Source organism: Somniosus microcephalus, chromosome 16 (genome assembly GCF_052327205.1).
Source record: "Somniosus microcephalus isolate GS21.2 chromosome 16, FLI_Smic_1.0, whole genome shotgun sequence".
Taxonomy (NCBI): domain Eukaryota; kingdom Metazoa; phylum Chordata; class Chondrichthyes; order Squaliformes; family Somniosidae; genus Somniosus; species Somniosus microcephalus.
This window is the reverse complement of record NC_141002.1, coordinates 93,325,894-93,343,322: the sequence shown is the minus strand read 5'-3', so window position 1 is coordinate 93,343,322 and position 17,429 is coordinate 93,325,894. Positions and strand designations below refer to the sequence as shown.

Sequence of the window (17,429 nt, the reverse complement as noted above, 5' to 3'; positions counted from 1 at the left end):
GTGCACGGTCGAAACGGATACGCAGGGCACTGCCTGCTGTGCATGACTGCCAATGAGCTTTCCTTTTTTACTAATTAAAGAATAGTTCACCGGATATTCAGCCGTTTTTAATTAGCAAAAAGCAATGGTAGCCTAAAGGCAGGTGCCAGCCGTGGCTCAGTGGGTATCACTAGTCAGACAGTCGTGGGTTCAAGTCCCACTCCAGAGGCTTGAGCACATAATCCAGGCTGAGACTCCCAGTGCAGTGCTGAGGGAGTGCTGCACTGTCGACGGTGCCATCTTTCGGATGAGACGTTAAACCGAGGCTGCCCTCTCAGGTGGACAGAAAAGATCCCAGGACACTATTTCGAAGAAGAGCAGGGGAGTTCTCCTCAGTGACCCGGCCAATATTTATCTCTCAGCCAACATCACTAAAAAAACAGATAATCTGGTCATTATTACATTGCTGTTTGTGGGACCTTGCTGTGCGCAAATTGACTGTCGCTTTTCCTACATTAACAACAACAACTTTCAATTATACATCGCCTTTAACATAGTAAAACATCCAAAGGCATTTCACAGGAATGTTATCAAACAAAATTTGACACCGAGCCACATAAGGGGATATTAGGGCAGGTGGCCAAAAGCTTGCTCAAAGAGGTAGGTTTTAAGGAGCGTCTTAAAGGAGGAAGAGAGGTAGAGAGGTTTAAGGAGGGAATTCCAGAGCTTAGGACCTCAGTAGTAACTACACTTCAAAAGTATTTAATTGCCTGTAAAGCGCTTTGAGACGTCCTGAGGTAGTGAAAGACGCTAATTAAATGCAAGTTCTTTATTTCTTTCTTAAGTTTCAATAAAAGAATGGCTTTGCACTGGTAATATTCATAATGGCGTGGGTGTAAAATCAAACTTTCTTTTAGTCAGCTATGTGGAAACCCACTCCTCCGCTTAAAACCGAACTACTGTGGAATCCATACAAGTGGGCTTTTCGTTTGCCTGATACTGAGTGCACACACTCTCTCATTGGAAGACACAGCTCACTCACTTAAGGTTAGAGGAGTTGGTGCAGGTTGTGACATAAAAAAACTACTAGGCACTTGGTCTAAGCGTTAAACAAAGCTTTAATCAACTGTTTTACAACATGGAGGTCTCATTGTGTCCTTCACTAGTTCCTGTTAAGAATGTCCTGCGCAAGCGGGGCCCGTGCCCGAGTATTTATACTCTCACTAGACAGTGCCACCCGCAGGCCACTCAGTATTATTTCATAAGTCTTTCTTTCATGAATGACTGATTCATGTCAGGTTGGTAAGAGCCAAAGCCTAGGAACTCCCAAGTGTGTGTAGGGGCTCTACAAAAGTTTTATTGGCTGAGACCATGCAGCTTATCACCATATGGCGCACGTGAGCTTCCTGTTGCTTGTTCAGATACGACCACCAGACTCATTGGGGCATTGGCTTGTGGGGTTAATTGGTGCCAACTGCGAAGAATCCCAACCCTCAGTCTAAACCTCCAGGTCCTATCAATGAGCTAAACTGATGGGTCAACCCTCCCCCCCCCCCCTCTCCACAGTGTACTTCAGATCTGCCTGGCTCAGGTATTGAATTGCCACGCCTACTACAGAGGATCAACTCATTTCCAATCTCTAGTTGCCAGGCATGGCACCTTGGGAGCCAACTTGATCCCAAGTAGTCCCTCTTTACTCAAATCTCCCCCCAGGAATGGAGGATTGTCATTGGTTGGATTGAACCAAATTGAAGTGAGACTTAGAGGTAGCCTCACTCGCATCAATACAGTCAGCTGTGTCACATCAGCAGCTTTCTATTGATTCTTTGCTGTGGAAAGGGAACCAAAGGTGAAGTATAATTGACATTGTAAATGGCCCCCTCCACCTTTGAAAACCTCTCTCCTCAAAAACCCATCTTTGAACACTACCACCGAATCTCCAACCTCCCTTTCCTCTCCAAAATTCTTGAACGTGTTGTTGTCTCCCAAATCCATACCCGCCTCTCCAGCAACTCCATGTTGTAATATCTCCAGCCAGGTTTCCATCCCTGCCACTGTACCGAAACGGCCCTAATCAAATCACAAATCACATTCACCTCGGCTTCCCTGCCGCCTTTGAACCTGTCAATCGCACTGTCCTTATTGTGTTTGCAAAGATAATCCAGAGACCGTCAGTGAGTTCAGTTCATGCTGCTTTTAATATGGCTGCTATACACACACACTTCCAGGCACAAGCAATCGAATACCTATACACAATACAATGATCACAGCACTATCAAACTGCATGTGCTCAGGCCAAGGCAATCGAGTACCTATCACCAAATGTCAGACATAACAGTCCTTCTTCTATGCCTCTCTTTCGTCGCCCAGCTCATTGGCACTGCACTCGCCTGATTCCACTCTAAGCCCATCCGAACATAGGCAAAGCATCTCCAGCAATGGCTTCTCTCCCCGCCCCCCGCACCATTACCACTGTTCCTCCCTTTGCCTCGCCATTACCATTGGCAGCTGTGCCTTCAGCCAGCTACTCTGAAATGTCCTGCCTAACCACCTGGCCCTCACCACCGCGCTCTCTCCCTTACCTCATCACCGCGCTCTCCCTTACTTCATCACCGCGCTCTCCCTTACCTCACCACTGCGCTCTCCCTTACCTCACCACTGCGCTCTCCCTTACCTCATCACCGCGCTCTCCCTTACCTCACCACCGCGCTCTCCCTTACCTCATCACTGCGCTCTCCCTTACCTCATCACCGCGCTCTCCCTTACCTCATCACCGCGCTCTCCCTTACCTCACCACTGCGCTCTCCCTTACCTCACCACCGCGCTCTCCCTTACCTCATCACTGCGCTCTCCCTTACCTCATCACCGCGCTCTCCCTTACCTCATCACCGCGCTCTCCCTTACCTCACCACCGCGCTCTCCCTTACCTCACCACCGCGGTCTCTCCCTTACCTCATCACCGCGGTCTCTCCCTTACCTCATCACCGCGCTCTCCCTTACCTCATCACCGCGCTCTCCCTTACCTCACCACCGCGCTCTCCCTTACCTCATCACCGCGCTCTCCCTTACCTCATCACCGCGCTCTCCCTTACCTCATCACCGCGCTCTCCCTTACCTCACCACCGCGCTCTCCCTTACCTCATCAACGCGCTCTCCCTTACCTCACCACCGCACTCTCTCCCTTACCTCACCACCGCGCTCTCCCTTACCTCACCACCGCGCTCTCCCTTACCTCACCACCGCGCTCTCCCTTACCTCACCACCGCGCTCTCTCCCTTACCTCATCACCGCGCTCTCTCTTACCTCACCACCGCGCTCTCCCTTACCTCACCACCGCGCTCTCCCTTACCTCACCACCGCGCTCTCCCTTACCTCACCACCGCGCTCTCCCTTACCTCACCACCGCGCTCTCCCTTACCTCACCACCGCGCTCTCCCTTACCTCACCACTGCGCTCTCCCTTACCTCACCACCGCGCTCTCCCTTACCTCACCACCGCGCTCTCCCTTACCTCACCACCGTGCTCTCCCTTACCTCACCACCGCGCTCTCCCTTACCTCACCACCGCGCTCTCCCTTACCTCATCACCGCGGTCTCTCCCTTACCTCACCACCGCGCTCTCCCTTACCTCATCACCGCGCTCTCCCTTACCTCACCACCGCACTCTCTCCCTTACCTCATCACCGCACTCTCCCTTACCTCACCACCGCGGTCTCTCCCTTACCTCACCACCGCACTCTCTCCCTTACCTCACCACCGCGCTCTCCCTTACCTCATCACCGCGCTCTCCCTTACCTCACCACCGCGCTCTCCCTTACCTCACCACCGCGCTCTCCCTTACCTCATCACCGCGCTCTCCCTTACCTCATCACCGCGCTCTCCCTTACCTCACCACCGCGCTCTCCCTTACCTCACCACCGCGCTCTCCCTTACCTCACCACTGCGCTCTCCCTTACCTCACCACCGCGCTCTCCCTTACCTCACCACCGCGCTCTCCCTTACCTCATCACCGCACTCTCCCTTACCTCATCACCGCGGTCTCTCCCTTACCTCACCACCGCGCTCTCCCTTACCTCATCACCGCGCTCTCCCTTACCTCATCACTGCGCTCTCCCTTACCTCACCACCGCACTCTCTCCCTTACCTCACCACCGCGCTCTCCCTTACCTCATCACCGCGCTCTCCCTTACCTCACCACCGCACTCTCTCCCTTACCTCACCACTGCGCTCTCCCTTACCTCATCACCGCGCTCTCCCTTACCTCACCACCGCGCTCTCTCCCTTACCGCACCGCGCTCTCCCTTACCTCATCACCGCGCTCTCCCTTACCTCATCACCGCGCTCTCCCTTACCTCATCACCGCGCTCTCCCTTACCTCATCACCGCGCTCTCCCTTACCTCACCACCGCACTCTCTCCCTTACCTCACCACCGCGCTCTCCCTTACCTCATCACCGCGCTCTCCCTTACCTTACCACTGCGCTCTCTCCCTTACCGCACCGCGCTCTCCCTTACCTCATCACCGCGCTCTCCCTTACCTCACCACCGCGCTCTCCCTTACCTCACCACCGCGCTCTCCCTTACCTCACCACCGCGGTCTCCCTTACCTCACCACCGCGCTCTCCCTTACCTCACCACCGCGCTCTCCCTTACCTCACCACCGCGGTCTCCCTTACCTCACCACTGCGCTCTCCCTTACCTCATCACCGCGCTCTCCCTTACCTCACCACTGCGCTCTCTCCCTTACCGCACCACGCTCTCCCTTACCTCATCACCGCGCTCTCCCTTACCTCACCACCGCGCTCTCCCTTACCTCACCACCGCGGTCTCCCTTACCTCACCACCGCGCTCTCCCTTACCTCACCACCGCGCTCTCCCTTACCTCATCACCGCTCTCTCCCTTACCTCATCACCGCGCTCTCCCTTACCTCATCACTGCGCTCTCCCTTACCTCATCACTGCGCTCTCCCTTACCTCATCACTGCGCTCTCCCTTACCTCACCACCGCGCTCTCCCTTACCTCATCACTGCGCTCTCCCTTACCTCATCACTGCGCTCTCCCTTACCTCATCACCGCTCTCTCCCTTACCTCACCACCGCGGTCTCCCTTACCTCACCACCGCGGTCTCCCTTACCTCACCACCACGCTCTCCCTTACCTCATCACCGCTCTCTCCCTTACCTCATCACCGCTCTCTCCCTTACCTCATCACCGCTCTCTCCCTTACCTCATCACCGCGCTCTCCCTTACCTCATCACTGCGCTCTCCCTTACCTCATCACCGCGCTCTCCCTTACCTCACCACCACGCTCTCCCTTACCTCATCACCGCGCTCTCTCCCTTACCTCACCACCGCGCTCTCCCTTACCTCATCACCGCGCTCTCCCTTACCTCATCACCGCGCTCTCCCTTACCTCACTGCGCTCTCCCTTACCTCATCACCGCGCTCTCCCTTACCTTATCACCGCGCTCTCTCCCTTACCTCACCACCGCACTCTCCCTTACCTCACCACCACGCTCTCCCTTACCTCACCACTGCGCTCTCTCCCTTACCTCACCACCGCGCTCTCCCTTACCTCACCACCGCGCTCTCTCCCTTACCTCATCACCACGCTCTCTCCCTTACCTCACCACCACGCTCTCCCTTACCTCACCGCGCTCTCCCTTACCTCACCACCATGCTCTCCCTTACCTCACCACCGCGCTCTCTCCCTTACCTCACCACCGCGCTCTCCCTTACCTCACCACCGCGGTCTCTCCCTTACCTCACCACCGCGCTCTCCCTTACCTCATCACCGCGCTCTCCCTTACCTTATCACCGCGCTCTCCCTTACCTCATCACCGCGCTCTCCCTTACCTCATCACCGCGCTCTCCCTTACCTCATCACCGCGCTCTCCCTTACCTCACCACCGCGCTCTCCCTTACCTCATCACCGCGCTCTCTCCCTTACCTCACCACCGCGCTCTCCCTTACCTCATCACCGCGCTCTCTCCCTTACCTCACCACCGCACTCTCTCCCTTACCTCATCACCGCGCTCTCCCTTACCTCATCACCGCGCTCTCTCCCTTACCTCATCACCGCGCTCTCCCTTACCTCACCACCGCGCTCTCCCTTACCTCATCACCGCGCTCTCTCCCTTACCTCACCGCCGCGCTCTCCCTTACCTCATCACCGCGCTCTCTCCCTTACCTCACCGCCGCGCTCTCCCTTACCTCACCACCGCGCTCTCCCTTACCTCACCACCTCGCTCTCCCTTACCTCACCACCGCGCTCTCCCTTACCTCATCACCGCGCTCTCTCCCTTACCTCACCACCGCGCTCTCTCCCTTACCTCATCACCGCGCTCTCTCCCTTACCTCACCACCGCGCTCTCTCCCTTACCTCATCACCGCGCTCTCCCTTACCTCATCACCGCGCTCTCTCCCTTACCTCACCACCGCGCTCTCCCTTACCTCACCACTGCGCTCTCCCTTACCTCATCACCGCGCTCTCTCCCTTACCTCACCACCGCGCTCTCCCTTACCTCATCACCGCGCTCTCCCCCTTATCTCACCACCGCGCTCTCTCCCTTACCTCACCACTGCGCTCTCCCTTACCTCATCACCGCGCTCTCCCTTACCTCATCACCACGCTCTCCCTTACCTCACCACCACGCTCTCCCTTACCTCACCACCGCGCTCTCCCTTACCTCATCACCGCGCTCTCCCTTACCTCACCACCGCGCTCTCCCTTACCTCACCACCGCGCTCTCCCTTACCTCACCACCGCGCTCTCTCCCTTACCTCACCGCCACGCTCTCTCCCTTACCTCACCACCGCGCTCTCCCTTACCTCACCACCGCGCTCTCTCCCTTACCTCACCACCGCGCTCTCTCCCTTACCTCACCACCGCGCTCTCCCTTACCTCATCACCACGCTCTCCCTTACCTCACCACCGCGCTCTCTCCCTTACCTCACCGCCGCGCTCTCTCCCTTACCTCATCACCGCGCTCTCCCTTACCTCATCACCGCGCTCTCCCTTACCTCATCACCGCGCTCTCCCTTACCTCACCACCGCGGTCTCTCCCTTACCTCACCACCGCGCTCTCCCTTACCTCACCACCGCACTCTCCCTTACCTCATCACCGCGCTCTCCCTTACCTCACCACCGCGCTCTCCCTTACCTCACCGCGCTCTCCCTTACCTCACCACCGCGCTCTCTCCCTTACCTCACCACCGCACTCTCCCTTACCTCATCACCGCGCTCTCCCTTACCTCATCACCGCGCTCTCCCTTACCTCATCACCGCGCTCTCCCTTACCTCACCACCGCGGTCTCTCCCTTACCTCACCACCGCGCTCTCCCTTACCTCACCACCGCGCCCTCTCCCTTACCTCATCACCGCACTCTCTCCCTTACCTCACCACCGCGGTCTCCCTTACCTCACATAAGATCATAAGAACATAAGAAACAGGAGCAGGAGGAGGCCATTTGGCCCCTCGAGCCTGCTCCGCCATTTAATGAGATCATGGCTGATCTGATCTTGGGCTCAGCTCCATTTCCCTGCCCGCTCCCCATAACCCTTGACTCCCTTATTGTTCAAAAATCTGTCTATCTCCACCTCAAATATATTCAATGACCCAGCCTCCACAGCTCTCTGGGGCAGAGAAGCCCCGCGCTCTCTCCCTCAAAGACCCTCCTTAACACCCACCTCTTTGACCCGACTCTTGGTCACCCCTTCCCGACATCTCCTTCTCCGGCTCGGCATCCACTTATTTCCGATTGCTCCGCTGAGAGTCATCTTGGGGCATTGTTCTACATTAAAGGCACTGCATGAATGCAAGTTATTGTTACAAAGACAGTATAAGCAGGCTCTGCAATCTCTCCATAAATGCACTCTAAACTAGACAGAGCAGCTCAGAACGGAAAATGGTTTCAGAAAGAGATCAATTAAGCAACTACATTGTTCTGAAGTTACAAGACCTGAGTGCTGTTAATAGTGTCTTGGATCTTTTACCTTTGATTTACCAACCAAACATTGCGAGCTCTGAAAGTGTGGTTAACTCCAATTGTGCCTGCGGCAGATGAAAAGCTATTGTGGTCGTTATGTGGAAGTTTTTCTTAGTATTGGTCGATCTATCTGAATAATAATTACCTAGGCCATTTTCCTCAGGGCATTTCAATAAGCAGGCAGCTGAATAACCCTTTAGCTACTGACTGTCCAGTGCAGGTTTCAAAATGTATCCCGGTATATGTCACGTTTTTGGGCAGATTTTTCTTGCCCCTGCCCTCAATTCGGGCACAGGCGACCTCTTGACAAAGGGGATATGAGAATGAAATGCAGCTGCAGGCCTCTCAGGAGACTCCGAGGCCAGGATCTTCTGGCTTCTGAGTGAACCGTAACATTCAGGGGGCGTTTTGTGAAAGGGAGACAGTCCTGGGAGTCTTTAGTCTTCCCCACCCCCCAACCCCCCCAGACCACCACAGGCCCAGGGGGCAGACCATACTGCCATGTTCTTCGGGGCACGACTGCCTTGGGGCACGTCGCCAGCGAGCAAACCGGGAAATGAGGCAGGAGGTCACGAGTGCCCTTCTCCGCCCCCTCACCCCTCACCCCCCCCCCCACCTCATTTACGGACTTCCGTTTGGGACCGAGTCTCTGCAGGCACCGTTCAAGGCAAACGCAGCGCCACGTAACAGGGACGGGGAGCTAGCAAGCTGGCATTGTGCCACTTCCTCCTGACTTATGTGTTTAGGGACCTGGGATCCAAAAGTCAGGAAAGTCCACCCTGTTCAAGAATGATTAACTGCAAAGCATCTCTAATGTGAAGCAAGGGATTTGGGGATAGGACGGGAAAGTGGAGATGATGTAGAAGTTCAGCCATGATTTTATTGAATGGCGGAGCAGGCTCGAGGGGCAGTATGGCCCACTCCTGCTCCTATTTCTTATGTTCTTATGTGTTGGATTCCCATTCTGAGTCCCAAAGCCCATACTTGACTGTCATTTGAGCTCTCTAGTGGATCAAAGGGAGGGGACAGCAGTGATTTACTAAACAAATTGGAGAAGTGCGTGGCGTTATTAGTTCATTTAAATGACATCTTCCTGTGCTTCGTATTTTTGTGCGCTGCCGTCCTCCAAACGAAGCTACAGCAAAATTACCTCATGATTGTCGCATTCATCATGCTTACAGAATAGAATCATAGAATGGTTACTGCACGGAAGAAGGCCATTCGGCCCGTAGAGCCCATGCCGACTCTCGTTAGTCCCACTCCCCCGCTCTTTCACCGTAGCCCTGCAATTTTTTTTTCCTTCAGATACTTATCCAACTCCCTTTTGAAAGATAAGATTGAGTCTCCCACCACCCTTTCAGGCAGTGCATTCCAGATCCTAACCACTCGCTGCGTAAAAAAGTTTTTTCTTAAGTTACCTTTGGTTCTTCTGCCAATCACCTTAAATCTGTGTCCTCTGGTCTCGACTCTTCGGCCAATGGGAACAGTTTCTCGCTATCTACTCTGTCCAGACCCCCTCATGATTTTGAACACCTCTATTAAATCTCCTCTTAATCTTCTCTGCTCTATGGAGAACAACCTCAGCCTCTCCAGTCTATCAACGTAACTGAAGTCCTGGAATCATTCACGTAAATCTTTTCTGCACCTTCTCTAAGGCCTTCACATCCTTCCTAAAGTGTGGTGCCCAGAATTGGACACAATACTCCAGTTGGGGCCGCACCAGTGTTTTATACAGGTTCATCATCATTTCCACACTTTTGTACTCTATACCTCTATTCATGAAGCCCAGGATCCCGTAAGTCTTTTTAACTGATTTCTCAACCTGCCCTGCCACCTTCAACAAATAATGCACACATACCCCAAGGTCTCTCTGTTCATGCCCCCCCTTCAGTATTGTACCATTTAGTTTATATTTCCTCTCCTCATTCTTTCTACCAAAATGTATCACTTCACAATTTTCTGCATTAAATTTCATCTGCCACATGTCTGCCCATTTCACCAGCCTGTCTATATCTTCCTGAAGTCTATCACTCTCCTCCTCACTGTTCACTATACTTCCAAGTTTTGTGTCATCTGCAAATTTTGAAATTGTGCCCTGTACACCTACGTCCAAGTCATTAATATATATCAAGAAGAGCAGTGGTCCTAGAACCGAGCCCTGGGGAACACCAGGCTTACAGCATGTTCTTAATTATTTTCTGTGTTTTATTTCAGTATGAATTCTCAAGCACAGAACTTGCTCATCAGGTAAGAAGAGACCAGGTGGCTCAGACATGTCGAGCCAACAGCGCCAGGAGTCGTAAAAGGCGGGTTTTGACCCCCGATGACCTGAAACATTTAGTCGTAGACGAGGACCACGAGATGATCTACTGCTACGTACCTAAAGTGGCCTGTACAAACTGGAAGAGGGTCATGATGGTCCTCACAGGAAGGGGCAAATACAACGACCCGATGGAAATCCCGGCAAACGAAGCCCACGTCTCGTCCAACCTGAAGACCCTCAATCAGTACAGCATCCCAGAGATCAACCACCGCTTGAAAAACTACCTGAAGTTCATGTTTGTGCGCGAGCCCTTTGAGAGGCTGGTGTCGGCATACAGGAACAAGTTCACCAGAAGGTACAACACGTCCTTTCACAAACGGTACGGTACCAAGATCGTCCGGCGGCAGAGGAAGAACGCCACCCGCGAGGCCCTGCGCAGCGGCGGCGACGTGAAGTTTGAGGAGTTCACGGGCTACCTCATCGACCCCCACACCCAGAAAGAAGAACCCTTCAACGAGCACTGGGAGACGGTCTACTCCCTGTGCCACCCCTGCCACATCCACTACGACCTTATAGGCAAGTACGAGACGCTACAGGAGGATGCAAACTATATCCTGCGTCTGGCTGGGGTGGGAAACTATGTCAAATTCCCCACCTATGCCAAGTCCACCAGAACTACAGATGAAATGACAGCTCAGTTTTTCCAAAACATCAGCTCCACCTTCCAGACACAGTTGTTCAATCTCTACAAATTAGATTTTGTAATGTTCAACTATTCCGTGCCAAGTTACCTGAAGCTGGCGTGAGAATGCCTGTTGATTTATTTAAATGTTTATTTGTTATAATTGCATAAGCAGTTTTTTTTCCTTTTTTGTAAATTTAATGAAGATTTTCACTGTTGCTGCGAGCAGCAAAAATTGGAATTATTTAAATAACTTTGTAAGAAAGAACCGCTCTCTTTTTGCAGGGTGATGCAATCCTGGCCTAGTTTCAAGATTTCTTTCCTGACCTACTCTGCCCTACGGAGTAGGCGTGCAGTTCATTTGTGTAAGATAAGAGGTGTTCTGCACGACCTGCCTGTCAGGGGGTGTTTTGGTTTTTCAGGAGACTCCCTAAGCCCAGTGTTTGGAACACTGTTAACATCTCACGCTTAAAAAAGCGTGAGTCCCCTCTGATTTGACTGTACGGCAGTGAATTGCTTTGGAGCTGGTGGCGAGTCAAAAAAAGGGTCCTGTCTGCGTTGTACTTGCCGTATCATTTTACAATCAGCATTTCAGCAATTAGCCTCAAGTGTTTCAGGGATTTAAACTGCAATTATGATTAATTTTTCTTTTAAGAATGCTAACAAGAAGCTTTTTTCTGTCATCTGATGCCAAGTCCCAGATTATGAGCAGATTGGTTAACAGTCCCGCTACAGTCATTGAGTCACTTGTGCTTCCCCCCTTTCACACAAACTGCCCCCCTCCCCCTCACTCCCCGCAAATTGCCCAGGTTCAGATTGTCCTGCCAGCAACGCATATCGGAAAACCGTGGGCAAGTGCGCCTGGGATTTTCCAGTATGGCTGCAGGCAGCCAAAGAAACATAGAAGATAGGAGCAGGAGTAGGCCATTCGGCCCCTCGAGCCTGCTCCGCCATTCAATCAGATCGTGGCTGATCATCCAAACTCAGTACCCTGTCCCTGCCTTCTCCCCATATCCCTTGATCCCTTTAGCCTCAAGAAATATATCCAACTCCTTCTTGAATATATTTAATGAATTGGCCTCAACTGCCTTCTGTGGTAGAGAATTCCACAGGTTCACCACTCTCTGGGTGAAGAAATTCCTCCTCATCTCAGTCCTAAATGGCTTACCCCTTATCCTTAGACTGTGACCCCTGGTTCTGGACTCCCCTGCCATCAGGAACATCCTTCCTGCATCTAGTCTGTCTAGTCCTGTTGAATTTTATACGTTTCAATGAGATCCCCTCTCATTCTTCTAAACTCCAGCAAGCTCCCCTTTCCACCAGCGCTAACTTAGTAAACCAGTCGCCCCGTCGCCCCACACCTCACGCATATTCCCAAATCCTGCTGGATAGTTTTTTTGTTTTGATGCAGGAGGGGGGAAGCAAGAGGGTGTTGCTGTTCCTCCGCGGGGTCCCGTGCAAACCCCCCACTGACCCCCCCCCACCAAAAAACTGCCGATAGTCGAATTGTGCAGCAGTTTTTTAAAAAGCCAATGCTCGACTCCGTGTACATTGTTAAATTCAACTGCTAGTTGAGAACTCAAGAGCGGAGAGTTGTTTCGAAATTAAAATGATTTTTCTCTCAAGCTGTGAAGCATGATTTAAAAAAATTACACAGAATACCGGAGACACCAAATACTAAAATGCATCATTGCCTTTACTCATGAACTTAACCACAGTCCCACAACTCAGCACTGCTGTCATACTGAACTGTGAAAATGACGTTTGAAAAGGTTTGTGCCATCAGATGAAAATCCTGAGGCACTCGATCTGCCAAAAAAAAACAGCCGTACACATGTTAGCCATAGTACTAATGTGTTTTTTTTATTCTGGGGGATATGGGTGTCGATGGCAAGTCCGGCATTTATTGCCCATCCCTAATTGCCCCTTGAGAAGGTTGGTGGTGAGCCGCCTTCTTGAACCGCTGCAGTCCCGTGTGGTGAGGGTGCTCCCACAGTGCTGTTAGGGGCAGGGCGTTCCAGGAGTTTGACCCAGCGACGATGAAGGAATGGCCGATCTATGTCCCAAGTCAGGATGCTGTGTGACTTGGAGGGGACGGTGTTCCCACGCGCCTGCTGCCCTCGTCCTTCCAGGTGGTGGAGGCCGCGGGTTTGGGAGGTTGTGACAGCTCTCTTACTGTTCAATACGGTAAGCTGCACAGAGAAACGAGGACTCCAAACTCTGGTTGTAGAGTTTCCATGGAGATCTCCCTCCATAAGCTCAGCGGAAGATCGGCCGATTCTGCCACTTCTCTGGGTTTTCTGCTGGCCTCCCACAGAAGCAAGGGCGGGAGATCGGGAGAGCCCTTAGTGGTAATTCCAGGCGCTGAGGTATAAGTTGCACCTTAGTGCAGCTTTTCTACGTTCTGTAAGTAATCAGTGACTTACACATGCTAAATTGGCAAAGTGTTAAATAGGTAAACAGCTTCTACATGGCTGTTATTTCTATGCCAGATTTGCTGGTGTTTGCTCCCATTCCTCTCAAACATTTGGGGGGAGAAATTGAGTCGCGCCCCCTTTGGGGCACTAACTTCGCCGGGGGCGCTACTTTTAGCGCCCCGGAAAAATTAGCACCCCCACAGCCGAAATTGGGTGGTAGCGCCCCAAGAGGGAAGCGGGACTCTACTGGAAGTGCCCAGCCACCCTCTTGGGGTGCTGCGAGGGAATATTGCGGCGTTTTGGCGCTGCGGCACGTCGCACTGCGGTATTGCAGGCCTTCCTCCCCTTCTTAAAGGGGAGGGGCTTTGCGCAGTGCGACCCAGGGGCCCAGCTGGGCCACCGGGGATCGGAGTGCCGGCAAAAGAGCCCGGTACTCAAGAGAATTGCCGGGCTCATGGTGCACAGCCGGCACTCCGCGGGGGGCGGGGGGGTGGTGCGGCGGGTCAGGAGGCCGGGGACAGGAGCGGAGGCAGGTGTCGGCAGGAGGCCAGCAACAAAAATGGCCGCCCGACACCTCGCCTTTAAATAGCGCCACCCCGGCCGCAGGTAGGCCCCCCTGACCCCATCGGACATAGCGTATTTCGCGGGAGGCATTGGCGGTGCCGCGCCCGGGCACCAGTTGCTTTGCGCCCCGTTAGCGCCCTCACAGGATGCCAACGGGAGGCACAAAGTGGCCGAATTTTTCCCCCTTGGTTTATCGGGGTAGAATTTCCGGGCGGGTTCTTCCGACCCCCCACTGTGATTTTGTCGGAAAGCCCCTGCAGAAAAGGACCCTTAGGCCGTCACTCCGGAGTTCCGCCGATCTGCCACCAAACCTACAACTGGAGATGGGGGGAACCCCCACGGAAAGTCCAGCTGATTTTCCTCACACCCATAAGAAATTGGGCGGCCTCCATTTGCATTTGTCTTGATTATCAGTAGATTAGGTTTAGAGAAAAGGGAAGGCTAATTCAACACACTAACAGTAATGGAATTCCAGTTAAAATGATGTGAAGATATTTTGCTTTATTCTGTGTCTATAGTTCTGTCGTACTATCTTTCCAAACTCTACAGCCCAGTACAAGTATTATGTCTGGTAGTTTTTAAATTCACTTGCCTACATTTTTAAGTGCTTGGTTAAATATTTGTTGAATGAACACAGTTTTGTCGACATGTTAATTAAGTAGAGCAAAGTTACTTAAAAGTGGCACTAATAGACGATACGTTATTTATGAAGAGATTATGAGCTGTGTCTATTTCAATGATAGGTGCCCTATTTATTTCCGGTTTGATTGCAGAGGTGAAAATGTCTAATTATGAAGGATCAGTACTGGGCTCCAATTATTTATTTTAGCCGGGCCATTTTGCTGGCAGGTCTTCTTCTACCATTTCTCTCCACTTCCTCTCGCTTCTCTTCGCTCTTCGCTCTCCTTCATTTCTCCTGTCTTGTCTTCCTGATTGCCAAGTATTCAATATTCCTAGACGTGCCGTAATGTATATACACCGGGACCTTTACTGAGTTTACGCTGACGTAATATGTAAGCAACTTCGTGGGAACGAGAGCAGCCAATGGCGGATATTCCTGCTTAGTAAATGAAGAGAGTCTTCAGTGCTTTCAGGTAACTTAAAGAGACTTTGTGATATTACTCTTGTTGAAGAGAGTGCTATTTTCTTACATGCATGCACAAAAATTATGTGGACAAGTAATTTAACATCTTTAGTGTTTTCAATTTTTTACTTCTTTGTACGCAGTTAGAAGACTTGACTTCAATTTGTTCCCTCTCTCTATCTATCTACCTATCTAGATTATGTCTCCTGGAATCGACACTGTTAGTCTTTGTCAATAACTGTTGTGATATGTTGGTTTAGTCATTCAACCTTTCTTGAGAGTTCCACTCGAGCCTGATTAATTATTTTTCTAAATAACTTTCATTAAAATGCGGGATGAAAATGATTGCTTTGTGTATTTATTCCAAAGAGGATTAACATGGTATTAGCTGCTTATAGAAATTAGTATTTCATAGTGCTTGAACTAGTCCGTGTCCGCTGTGGTTCTGACCCTAGAAGGTTGTGGGTTCAAGTCCTGCTCCAGAGACTTGAGCACATAATCCAAGGCTGACTGTCCAGTGCAGTGCTGAGGGAGTGCTGCACTGTCGGAGGTGCTATCTTTCGGATGAGACGTTAAACCGAGGCCCCGTCTGCCCTCTCAGGTGGATTTAAAAGATCCCATGGCACTATTTCAAAGAATATAAGAACATAAGAAATAGGAGCAGGAATAGGCCACTTGGCCCCTCGAGCCTGCTCCGCCATTCAATAAGATCATGGCTGATCTTGGGCTTAAAGTCACTTCCCTGCCCGCTCCCCATAACCCTTCACTCCCTTATCTTGCAAAAATCTGTCTATCTCCACCTTAAATGTATTTAATGACCCAGCCTCCACGGCTCTCTGGGGCAGAGAATTCCACAGATTTACGACCCTCTGAGAGAAGAAATTCCTCCTCCCCTCAGTTCTAAAAGGGCGACCCTTTATTCTGAAACTGTGCCCCCGAGTTCTAGATTTCACCACAAGGGGAAACATCCTCTCGGCATCTACCCTGTCGAGCCTCCTCAGTATCTTATATGTTTCAATAAGATCACCTCTCATTCTTCTAAATTCCAATGAGTATAGGCCCAACCTGCTCAACCTTTCTTCATAAGTCAACCCCCTCATCTCAGGAATCAACCGTGTGAATCATCTCTGAACTGCCTCCAATGCAAGTATATCGTACCTTAAATAAGGAGACCAAAACTGTACGCAGTACTCAATATCCTGTATTGTTGTAGCAGGACTTCCCTGCTTTTATACTCCCAACAGAAGAGCAGGGGAGTTCGCCCTGGTGTCCTGGCAAATATTTATCCCTCAACCAACATCATTAAAACAGATTATCTGGTCATTATCTCATTGCTGTTTGTGGGACCTTGCTGTGTGCAAATTAGCTGTAGTGTTTCCCACATTACAACAGTACCTCATTGGCTGTAAAGCGATTTGGGATGTCCTGTGGTCGTGAAAGGCGCTATCAATGCAAGTTCTTTTCTTTCTTTTTTTAAACACACAATTGCCATAGAAAGGGTTTCATTTAAGCATTGCCTGAGGGATTTTAACACTCTAACGTCCGCGGCGCATTGCAGCACAAGCAGATAAAAATCTAGAAACACAGAAAAATATGTGCAGGAGTAGGCCATTCAGCCCTTCGAGCCTGCTCCACCATTCAATATGATCATGGCTGATCCTCTATCTCAATACCATATTCCCGCTCTCTCCCCATACCCCTTGATGCCTTTTGTGTCTAGAAATCTATCTAACTCCTTCTTAAATATATTCAGTGACTTGGCCGCCACAGCCTTCTGTGGTAGAGAATTCCACAGGTTCACCACCCTCTGAGTGAAGAAATTTCTCCTCATCTCAGTCCTAAATGTCCTGCCCCGAATCCTGAGACTGTGACCCCTCGTTCTAGACCCCCCAGCGAGGGGAAACATCCTCCCTGCATCCAGTCTGTCTAGCCCTGTCAGAATTTTATACGTTTCAATGAGATCCTCTCTCATTCTTCTAAACTCTAGTGAATACAGGTCTAGCCGACCCAATCTCTCCTCATACGACAGTCCTGCCATCCCAGGAATCAGTCTGGTGAACCTTCGCTGCACTCCCTCTATGGCGAGTATATCCTTTCTTAGGTAAGGAGGCCAAAACTGCACACAGTACTCCAGGTGTGGTCTCACCAAGGCCCTGTACAACTGTAGTAAGACATCCTTGCTCCTGTACTCAAATCCATCTAAACAAAAATAATAAAGTAGTTCGAACGCTGGAAATCTGAATCAAAAACAGAAAATGCTGGAAACACTCCTCAGGTCAGTCAGCCCCTGTGGAGAGAACAGACAAGTTAAAATTTCGTCTGTAGATAAAAATTTAATCTGGAACCAAACGAACATGGAATATTTGAGTAACATTTTCATTCTTGTAGGGCTAGGTTAACCATAGATTTTGATGAGGGTTGAAGGTATGAACAAGCTTTTATTACAAAAGAAA

At 51.2% G+C, this 17,429-nt stretch overlaps 1 protein-coding gene across 1 annotated transcript in view; it reads left to right on the top strand.

The window, feature by feature from the left end:
- Positions 1–15,321, top strand: part of chst11 (carbohydrate (chondroitin 4) sulfotransferase 11) — a 266,622-nt gene extending 251,301 nt beyond the window's left edge. The window contains exon 3 of the mRNA XM_086009447.1: positions 10,181–15,321. Coding sequence (XP_085865573.1) covers positions 10,181–11,035 — 855 coding nt within the window. The 3' untranslated portion in view covers positions 11,036–15,321. The remainder of the gene's footprint in view (positions 1–10,180) is intronic.
- Positions 15,322–17,429: the final 2,108 nt, after the last annotated feature.